This window comes from Labeo rohita, unplaced genomic scaffold (genome assembly GCF_022985175.1).
Source record: "Labeo rohita strain BAU-BD-2019 unplaced genomic scaffold, IGBB_LRoh.1.0 scaffold_250, whole genome shotgun sequence".
NCBI classification, from domain to species: Eukaryota; Metazoa; Chordata; class Actinopteri; order Cypriniformes; family Cyprinidae; genus Labeo; species Labeo rohita.
The window spans coordinates 71,004-82,447 of record NW_026128770.1 but is presented as its reverse complement, the minus strand read 5'-3'; the positions used below and the strand labels follow the sequence as shown (position 1 = coordinate 82,447).

Below are 11,444 nucleotides of genomic sequence, written 5' to 3'. Positions count from 1 at the left end.
TTGGACTCTGGGGGGTGCCATTATTTTGGTTACGTAGAACAGTCCCAGCTAGAAATTTTTTGTTGTAAGAATGTTCTGAACATTATGCTATGTTCTGGGAATGTTTTCAGTGGAAAGTTTTATTTTAGTTCCCACAATATTCTCCTAAAATGTAGGATCACATTTTCTAAAAACATTAGCTTAGCTCAGTGCCAGTAGCTCAGAGTACAACCCCAGCTAGAAATGTTTCACGTTCGGGGAATATTTTAGCTGCAAGTTTTATTTTAGTTCCCAGAATGTTCTGCTAAAGGTATGATCACATTAAAACATTGTACAAATGTTTATTGATAACATTGTGAGAACATTATCCTCTGTGCAGTGAAGGGCAACTACATCGAGTGGAAGAATGGATGACTGACTGCTATTTTAGACCCTCAAGCTGGACTGAAAGAAACCCAGAGCAACGGGGTTGTGTGATCTGTGGGACTGATGATCATCTGACCAGAGAGTGCAGCAAATGCAGACTGTGCAAGAACGATGGTCACTGGGTCCGAGAATGTCCAGAGAACCAGCAAAATCAAGAAGCAGACTGAAGCAAAAAAGACGGAGAGCAGGGAGGAGGGGTCCCGGGAGAGCAGTCAACAGCTACAGTACAGAGTACATCTTTAAATCACACACACACACACATACACTGATGTAAACACAGCTTTCTGCAATGAAGAAAAAGCTTGCGTTTGTTTGAGTGTTTCCGATTTGAATAATTAAATTTTTTTTGCCTAACAATTTACGTTGAAAAGGAGGGAAGAGTGAAACTTTGAGCTGTGATCAAATGTTTTAGACAGAAAGTGTGTGTGCGGTTTCAGTCAGCCTGACAGAAAAAAAAAACAGCCTCCGTTTTGTCTAGTGGCAGGAGAGTCTGTGCCTCACTTATCTGTTTCCAAGGCCAGGGATCAGCCATGGTGTGAAGTAGGGAGATTTGTGAAGAGATAGGTGTGAGATAGGTGGGGGATAGGTGAAACATAGAAAGAGTTTAGAGGCATTTGTGTCAGACTGCAAATATGACATCAAAGTATTAATAAGAGCACAAAAAAAAAATCAGTGCATGGCAAATATTTGCACCTCAGACATACACCCTGCTTTGCCAGAGGTGCGTCCAAAATTGTGGGCAAAACACAAATATGATGTGGGTTTGATCAAGGGATGTGAACCGGTGGTAATCACTCTAAAATCTGATTACAGGCCGTGTCAGTAACAGTATCCTCTGAAAGCAGAGGCAATATTAGGTATAAAACCAGTATTTGAGTCACTTTTGAAAGAGGGTATAATAATGCCATGTAATGATTCTCCAGTGTGCACTACAATATTTAATGTGAAAATTATAAGAGATAAGGGCCAACCTACAGAATGGTGTTTTGTCCAAGAATTACAAGCAGTGAAAGCAGCTGACAGACAAAGGGCCCCATCAGTGCCAAATCCATACACAATCTTGTCACAAATTCAGCAAGATGCAACATTCTTTTCAGTGGTAGACTTGGCTAATGCATTTTTTAGCATGCCACCGGACAAAAGAAAAAACAGTGGTTACTTGTTTGCATTTGAATTCAATGGCAAAAGGCTATAAATTTACGTGTTTGAGTCAGGGTTTCTCAAACAACCCCTACGATAGATAAAGTGCTTCAAAGAAGCCTAGAACCTTTGACTCTGACAGCTGGAACTGCTTTGCTATAATATGTTAAAGGTTTATTAGTTTCCTATTAGTAGAGATGAATACATGTGGCTGACACTGTCTCTCTCCTGAAGCATTTGGCTCAGGAGGGCCACAAGGTCAGCCTGCAGGAACTACAGTATGTAAAACAACAAGTAACATTTTTGTGTCATGTCATAACACCCAACAGTAAGTTCCTGTCTGACAAAAGAGTGCAGGCCATAAAAGATGCACAAAGCCAATCACAAAGAAACAAATGTTGTCATTTTTGGGAATGTGCTCATATTGCAGGACATTTATTCCCAATTATGTGATTCTTGAGCAGCCTCTGAGAGCCATAACAATAGGGAAGGGGTTGAAGTCATGTGACAAAATTGAGTGGACAGAGGAGGCGGCCGAGGCATCCGTGAACATTAAAGTTCAACTGTCTCTGGCGCCGACTCTCGGCCTACCGGTACCAACTAAACCTTTTGTTTAGATGGTGGATGAGAATAATGGATTTATGACTTCTGTTCTCTTGCAGCATCATGGGGACAGACTGCGACCTGTGGTCTATTTTTCAGGCAAGTTAGATCCAGTAGCAGCAGGTCTGCCACAGTGTTTGAGGGCGGTGGCGTCTGCTGAGAAGGCCATAATGGCGTCTAGAGAATTCGTAGGGTACTCTGACCCGACGTTGATGGTGCCACACGCAGTGTCCATGATTCTGCAAGAACAAAAAACATTGCACTTATCGACAACGTGTTGGTTACGATACCATACTATCTTGCTCGATATGCTGAATATAACCGTTAAACGCTGCACAACCTTGAATCCTGCCACCCTCCTTCTGACTGAGGAGGATGGGGAGGAACATCACTGTTGTTTGACCGCGCTCGATCAAGTGTGTACACCACGTCCAGATCTTTTGGACATACCACTTGAAAATTGCGAAAACGTCCTCTTTGTCGATGGTTCCGCGTTCAGAGATCCACAAACAGGTCAAAATAAAGTGTGCTATGCTGTGATGACAGAATTTGAAATAGTGACCTCTGGCTCATTGCCATCAAATTATTTAGGACAAGCAGCAGCACTTGTATCTTTAACAGAGGCGTGCAAACTCATGACAAATAAATGCGTCACCATTTACACTGACTCACGATACGCTTTTGGAGTTTCGCATGATTTTGGAGCACTGTGGAAACACAGAACCTTTTTAAAGTCAGATGGACACCCCATATAGTACATGCTCCTCTAGTGGCAGCTTTACTAGAAGCCATTTTGCTGCCAGATGAGATAGTTATCTGTAAATGTGCAGCACACACAAATAACAAAGATTCTGTCAACAGGAAACACCAGAGCAGATGCGGCAGTGAAGGCCACGGTGGTTAAACAGCCAAAATAAACATGTACCATGTTATCTGAAAATAACACTGATGTTTCTTCTTACTTACAGAGCATGCAGACTTTTGCTTTAGGAGCAGAGAAAGACCAGGGGAAACAATCGGGATGTGCACTGACCAATGGTGTTTGGATGAGCTGTGATGGCAAACCTTGTTTACCTCGACACTTCTTTACTCATTATGCAAAGACGACGCATGAGTTAGACCATGCATCGAAAGGGGGAATGGTTGCACAAATTAAAGAATTGTGGTTTACAAAGGGGTTCACAACATTCGCAGAAAATTTTTGTAAAAGATTTGTCATTTGTAACACTCACTATGTGGAAAAAGTGACAAAAATGTCCCAAGCAGCAGCAGTAGCAAAGGCTCTGTTGACTGACATTCAGCTCAGGTGGAGTGATAAAATGATTAAATGCTATAAGAAAAAAACTAATTGGCCTAATGTTGTGAGGAAACTGGATTGATATGAGTTAAGGCGCTCCCAATCAAACCTGGTGACTTCGCAGTGGTATAAGACCTGAGGAGAAAGAGCTGGAAAGTAAAAAGTTGGCTGGGGCCATTAGAGGTGCTTCTGATTACCCACACGGCTGTGAAGGTAGCTGAAAAAACCACGTGGATTCATGCTAACCACTGAAGAAAAGTCCCATCTACACCACAGGAGGAGGAGCAGATGGAGTAAAGAGATTTGCGGCACGTCAACAAATGCCAGAGTCTGGTTTAAACACAAAGTGCTTTTACTCACATGAAAATGGCCGTAAAAGAGCCTGAACAAACAAACGATTAATGATTTGAATGGTTAGCAAATTTGTGGGGAGAATGGGGATACTGTGTTACCAGTTTTGGCAGGAGGATTGTTACTAGGCCTTCCATGTATTTTTCAGCTTGTATCCAGCTCAGTACAGAGACTGGCGAGAAAAAAACTAGTATATCCCATTAAATGGTTAAATTTGATGTATATCTTAATAACATGTTTTTGAACATGGGTGAAGATGAGCTAACAATAGTAGAAGTTACAGTGAAATGCATTCAATGACTTAATGAGAAAATAATTGGTATTGAAAGTATGGAGCATTTAGTTTTGATGATAAGCCTATGATAATGATAATCTATATCTATATCTATCTATCTATCTATCTATATCTATATATATATATATATATATATACTATTTTGCTTGCAAGAAAACCAGGGCCTGTACCCACAAAAACAACATTAGCATGTTTTCTCTTATTTCATCAATTTAAGAGGATGATCAATTATATAAAAATAAGAAATGAGGAGTATACATGTGATGTGATGACTTAAATTTGCTTTGAGATTTAAAGTTGTAAGTAATTTTCATGTTTGGTGTCTGTGTAGTGACTGAGGGTCTGACCCATGTCAGGAATGCAATAACAGTGTTTATTCGTTTAGCCCGGCTCACAGATAGCGATTATGGTGATTTAGGATTATTCTAACCATTATTTTAATCAAACATTTTAATTTAATAGAGTGAGTAGTAATGAATTTAGTGAGTAGTTATCAATAAATGATAAAAAGGGGGAAATTGTGAAAGACAAATTCATTTTACTCATCTATGTGCTTATGGAATATTGTGTAAGGGTCTGCTTTATTTAAACCTGCTATGAATGACATGAGAGAAGTGTATTAGGGCCCTAAATATAAAGATTTGAATCTTGGGAGTATGACGTAGCAGAATGTATTTGTCTGACTCTTACTATGTGTGGAAAGTTACCGTTTAGGAGATGTAACCTTGAAGACTGGAGACGTTGCCACAGTCCTTCTGGATTTACTCTGTTTTAGTTTGTTCTGTTTCTTCATGTAATTCCAGAGACAGACTGGATGATGATGAGATCAGATGTCTGTGCGGAGCACTGGCTGTTGTCAGACTCCTTGTGCAAAAAAAAATCTCACTAGATCATTACAATTAATGGCAAACAGAATGTTTGGAAATGTAAACCGATATTTTTTACTGACACACTACAGCAAAATATAGAAATAACTGACTTTAAACCATTTTTTAGCTGGTGAAAATACTAGTGGCCTAAGACTTTTGCACAGTACTGTACATAAAATCATTACAATATATTGAGCAGGTTAAAATATGTGTCCTGTGTGACAGTGTCATAATATAAACTAAATATTTACAGAATCCTGTGATCAGGAATGAAGCAGCAGATTGATTGAATCCCATCAGTAAGCTCATGTTTGACCTTACAGACCTCAGTCTTTAGACAGATATGATGATGTTTGACATTTACACTCATTTACATTTTAAGAGGAAGAACATTATGAGAATACATGACTCACTGAATCTCTGTTTGTGTCGCTGTATGCTGCATATGCCTAAAAATATCAAGATGTTTTTGTCAGAATTTACTTTTTGCTTATTTCTGAACACAAGTTCCTCAAAATGGTTTCTTAAAGATGGTTATTTAGATAAGTCATTCAGAAACTGTATTTTGATCTAATTTAAGACTATAAAGTAAGACTGATTATCTGTGGCTAAATTTTCCTTTTTTTTTTTTGCCCTCAACACTAAATATATTGTAAAAACGTTAATTTGGTTAATTTGGTTTCTCTTTCTTTCTCTGGAATTTGTGGATTCTCAAGTTCCATCTACACCCTTAACAAAAAAGGTAAAACAGTGATATAGGACGATTTTGAAGTTGAGGGAGAACATGAGATGGGAGTTTTTCAACATACACTAACTGTCATGAGTCATAAAAAACAGAGTCCAGACAGAGAAAGACAAGACGAGCATTTGAGATTAAAGAGTACAGACATTGTATTATTTTTATTAAAATAACTGATGGTTTTGCTAGATAAGACCCTTCTTCCTTGGCTGGGATCTTTTACAACTGCATTTGTGATCGTTTGAAGCCGCATTTAAACTGTATTTTGGAAGTTCAAACTTGGGGCACCATATCAGTCCATTATATGGAGAAAAATCCTGAAATGTTTTCCTCAAAAAACATAATTTCTTTACAACTGGAGAAGGACATGAACGTCTTGGATGACAAGGGGGTGAGTACATTATCTGTAAATTGTTGTTCTGGAAGTGGACTTCTCCTTTAAAGTGAAACATGTCTCTCTACAGGAAAGTTCATAGTTCAAATTAATTGAAAATGTATTTATGAACTTTTAATTATAAGATGGTTCCAGTCAGTCTTGATCATCTCCACTGTAAGTATGTGATTAATCAGTGTGTGTTTGTGATGTCTGCAGGCTCTTTTGTTGAAGACGTCTGGATCTGATGTCATAAATCAGCACGGCAACAGCAGCCACGCCCACCAGAGCAGAGAGAACCAATCGGATCACAGCTTCAGTAAAACCACAACAGTGGAGAAATTCTGAGGACAGAAACAGAAGAAGAGTGATTCAGGGTTCAGATTTACAGGACAGGACACATTCGGTTCACATTAAATTTCGTCGTGGCCACGACATATTATCACATTCCCACGAGTTCATATGTTGAGGCCACGAGATGTTAATTCATGGAAATGTCATATTATGTCATGGACACGAGATCTTTTTGTCAAGGCAATGACTTCATATGTTGAGGGAATGACATGTTTTTGTCATGGCCATGAGTTTAATGAATAAATAAACCTGTGTGCCCATAGTAACCCGGGATTATCAGAGATGGATTTATTCATATTTTATTTTGAATGTATAAATTATATCATTATACAAATTAATACATTATTAAATTATTATATTAACTACACGTGATAGTCTACGCAAATGCTGTCTACGCCCAATGTTCATCTTGAATAAATGTTACATAAAATACATAAAATAAAACAGGCCTTCAAGAAAACATTTTTATCCATCCCACAGACCTGTTAGCCCATTAACTGATCATCCTTTTCTGTAATATTTGATTATTATTATTATTACTACTACTACTACTACTATTACTACTATTAGCCTGTTATTATTTTTCATTTTATTTTATTTCATTTTATTTTTCAATTCGATCTCTTTAGTTAATGTTCTCAGTGTAAATGATAGTGTAGGCTGCTGTAAATGCTCGACATGCCAATAAAGCTTTGATTAAGGTGTATGACTGGAATTTTTACTGGAATGCAGGTTAAAGGCGTAAGCATCAGTTTACACGTTTTTTTTTTTTTTTAAGGAAAGTATGATTAGTCATAATGAGTGTATTAATGTAATGTAATGTGTTCACAGCTGATGAACAATCATTCTCTCAGAAAGCTTGTGTTCCTCACCATAGACAGTAACAGTGAATCTCTTGTACAGAGTCTGTTTGCTGCTGCTGATCTTCACTCTATAGAGTCCAGAGTCTGTGATTCTGCTGTGTGTGATGATCAGAGATCCAGTCTGATGATCCAGCTCCAGTCTGTCTCTGAATCTCTCATCAGGATCATATAACGGTGAGCTCTTAGCCTCTATATCAGCTTTAGCTACGAGTTTCCCTTCATCTCCAAACCTCCACACTATCAGCTCATCTCCATGTACTTTAGTAACATCAGTCTGAAGAGTGACACGATCTCCCACCTTCACTGACTCCATCTTCATTTCACCTTTGACAGCATCAATAACAGACGGAGACTCTACAAGAATCAGATTCACAAAGATTAAATATATTTTACTCTGTTACAGGCACTACAATCTAATGTTTATTAGTTGTTCTTGTGGTCACAGCATATGGCACATGTGGATTATTTAAAACATATATATTTTGACATGTACAACAATATGCAGTCAATCACTCTGACTGATCATTCTTATATAATTCTTATAGCAGCACATGAATGATCTCCTCACCACTGACAGTAACAGTGTAATCCACATTTAACTGCCCACTGTTGAGGTCGATCTTTAGATGATAAAGTCCAGAGTGTTTGGTTTTGATGTTTGTGATGGTCAGAGATCCTGTCTGAGGATCCAGATTCAGTCTGTCTCTGAATATCTCATCTTCAGAATATGTTTGCTTACTTCCATCAGTATCAGCAATGGGTTTCTTGTTATCTTTAAACCGCCACTCTATATCAATAAATCCCTGTGTTTGAGCAGGATCAGGGTTTAGAGTGACAGAATCTCCCTCCATCACTGCCTTCACTTTATCTTCATCAGCACCAAACACACCTGCAGAACAAACACAAACAGATCAAACAGCTGTTAATGACACTGAACAGATGTAATTGTCATCATCATGTCACAGCAACAGTCTGACAGTGTCTGTCCATTAATGCAGAGCAGGTGTTTTTACTCCATTCCTAATAATACACTGTTAAACCTTACCAAGCATTTTTAAGACCTATAAACTTTTACTTATTGTATCAGTATATTTCAATAGAAGAGCATAAATAATAATTCCACAACTCTTTCGTGTTAATTCTCAATAAGATCTTAGACAGATGGCAGAAATCAAGTGAAAGTGTTGTCTATGGGCTTAAACATTTATCACAGTAATTTCAGGTATTTATTGCAATAATGGTAATTCAGGGAATCCTGTTTCTTTAGAGAAAAGTACTATCTTTCCTATTTTTACTGAATAAAATAGGGTGTTGTGAGCATTACTGAGTACACACGTAATGTAATGACTGTTTGATTCACTGGAATGTAAATTAAATTTTTTATATTTCTGGATGCTCCGAACACCAAGATGGATTCCTTGTGTGTGAAACACACTTGGCAATAAAGGGTATGGAGATAAAATAATGCCATAAAGATTTGCATGTGAAGAGTACGTGTTGTGCAAGTGTACATAAGACTGTAAGTGTAAATTAAATTTGCATGCGCAAGAGAAGCTTTGTTAAAGTGTAAATCGTGTTTCAAGCTTAAGAAAAAAAGATTTGCAGTATTTTACTGTTACTCGTAAGTGTAATTCATGTGTTGTGAAACTGCAGCTTCATGCTTTAGCAAAATAAATACGATCTGCATTCTTCTGACTTCCATTTCTCCGCGCTTACACTTTGTTTTCTCTAAAATACGGTCAAAAGTACTGCAAGCCTGTGAACAGTGATTTACACACGAAAACAACAGTTTAAAGATCTGCAAAACGGATTGACTGCATAGAATCAATCTGTATGTGTAAAAAACAGACTGTTGTAAATGTCTAAATGTCTTGTTGTGTATGTAGGACACAAAGTTGCTGAAATAATCCGATATGTACAGCTCCGTCTTTCTTTTACACTTTTGTCACGATTCTCTCACTCACTGAGTTTGCGAGCGTGAGGGGGAGGGCGGGGCCACCACGTTTTTGTAGCCAATCAAATGAGACTCTCGCGGACTCCATTTACTCTTATCTGATTGGTTCAATAAACACATCACACGCCAAAACATTTATCTTCATTAAGTTCTCACTGCCGGTGGAATGATACTTTTAATATAGACATACATTAAAAATAAAATAAAATAAAATAAAATAAAATAAAATAAAATGAAAACATGTTGTGTCCTTTTCCTCCTCAACAGGCAATATATGATAGTTTACTGTAATATTGTAATTTTGATGATACTTTGATGTATATTTTACCCGTGGCTGTTTTTTTAAATGTAGCCTACATAACAGACTTTGAATAAAACATTCAAGTCTCCCAGTCACTGACTTTTACTAAAATGGTGTAATTTACAATCCCCTAGAAATGGCTTAGATAAAACAAGATCAAAACACGTGGCATTTATAATATGCCTATATTTTCGTGCTGCCATTATCTTGCTACTTATGTTTTAATTGTAACTACATTGCTAGGCAGCGCCTTTTACTCACTGAATTAGCAGTTGAGATTCAAAAATAAAGTCAAAATTAGTAAAAGAAGGTGATTTATGGATGCTGAAGAGCACAGAAGCACTAAATGCCATTAGTCTGAGTCAGTATCTGACGCTCATCTGACTGTGATCTCATATTTACATGTTTTAGCCTAACATTACTCATATTTTTCAAACTTTAATTATTTCATTTTTGTTTTGCCATTTCTATTGTTTATTGTTCTCTGCTGTGTTTCCATTTAGTCTGCTGTTTCCTGAAAAAAATAAAAAAAAATAAAAAAAATAAAACTATGGTTTAATGAATAAAGTTTTTTTTTTTTTTTTTTTTTTTTTTTTTTAATAGGCCTTCAAGAAAACATTTTTATCCATCCCACAGACCTGTCAGTCCATTAACTGATCGTCCTTTTCCGTAAAATTTGATTATTATTATTATTACTACTACTACTACTACTACTACTACTATTAGCCTGTTATTATTTTTCATTGTATTTTATTTTTATTTCATTTTATTTTTCAGTTTGATCTCTTTAGTTAATGTTCTCAGTGTAAATGATAGTGTAGGCTGCTGTAAATGCTCGACATGCCAATAAAGCTTTGATTAAGGTGTATGACTGGAATTTTTACTGGAATGCAGGTTAAAGGTTGAATTTAGCATATATATCATGTTATTTTGGCTAATTAATAGACTATAATTATAGTGTTTCATTGAGGAATGAATCATTCACATTGTTTCTTTTGTACATGAAAACATTCATCAGTTTACAAGCTGTTTTAGCTAATAATTATTCTGATTGTGGAAGAAGTTATGAGATCTTTAAGTTACTGTAAACATCAGTTTACACTCAAGTATTTTATAAGGAAAGTTTGATTAGTCATAATGAGTGTATTAATGTAATGTAATCTGTTCACAGCTGATGAAAGCTTGTGTTCCTCACCACTGACAGTAACAGTGAATCTCTTGTACAGAGTCTGTTTGCTGCTGCTGATCTTCACTCTATAGAGTCCAGAGTCTGTGATTCTGCTGTGTGTGATGATCAGAGATCCAGTCTGATGATCCAGCTCCAGTCTGTCTCTGAATCTCTCATCAGGATCATATAACGGTGAGCTCTTAGCCTCTATATCAGTTTTAGCTACGAGTTTCCCTTCATCTCCAAACCTCCACACTATCAGCTCATCTCCATGTACTTTAGTAACATCAGTCTGAAGAGTGACACGATCTCCCACCTTCACTGACTCCATCTTCATTTCACCTTTGACAGCATCAATAACAGACGGAGACTCTACAAGAATCAGATTCACAGACAAAGATTAAATATATTTTACACAGCATATGGCACATGTGGATTATTTAAAACATATATATTTTGACATGTACAACAATATGCAGTCAATCACTCTGACTGATCATTCTTATATAATTCTTATAGCAGCACATGAATGATCTCCTCACCACTGACAGTAACAGTGTAATCCACATTTAAGGGTCCACTGTTGAGGTCGATCTGTAGACGATAAAGTCCAGAGTGTTTGGTTTTGATGTTTGTGATGGTCAGAGATCCTGTCTGGTTCAGATTTAGTCTGTCTCTGAATCTCTCATCTTCAGAATATGTTAGCTTTTTTCCATCAGTATCAGCAATGGG

The 11,444-nt window shown here is 37.0% G+C and overlaps 1 protein-coding gene across 1 annotated transcript; it reads right to left on the bottom strand.

The window, feature by feature from the left end:
- Nucleotides 1–7,251: 7,251 nt before the first annotated feature.
- On the bottom strand, nt 7,252–11,431 carry LOC127159788 (uncharacterized). Its single transcript, XM_051102544.1, has 4 exons — nt 11,255–11,431; nt 10,740–11,084; nt 7,858–8,178; nt 7,252–7,643 (listed from the first exon to the last, which is right to left on the bottom strand). The coding sequence occupies exons 2-4, from the start codon at nt 11,047–11,049 to the stop codon at nt 7,252–7,254; spliced, it is 1,023 nt and encodes a 340-aa protein (XP_050958501.1). The 5' UTR covers nt 11,050–11,084; nt 11,255–11,431.
- Nucleotides 11,432–11,444: the final 13 nt, after the last annotated feature.

Excerpts from the sequence above, each read along its gene's own strand:
- LOC127159788 (XM_051102544.1), bottom strand. The coding sequence starts at position 11,049 with ATGAAGATGGAGTCAGTGAAGGTGGGAGATCGTGTCACTCTTCAGACT. Across the intron at positions 8,179-10,739 it reads ATTCACTGTTACTGTCAGTG|GTGTGTTTGGTGCTGATGAA; the intron begins GTGAGGAACACA and ends TTTGTTCTGCAG. Across the intron at positions 7,644-7,857 it reads TTACACTGTTACTGTCAGTG|AGTCTCCGTCTGTTATTGAT; the intron begins GTGAGGAGATCA and ends TGATTCTTGTAG.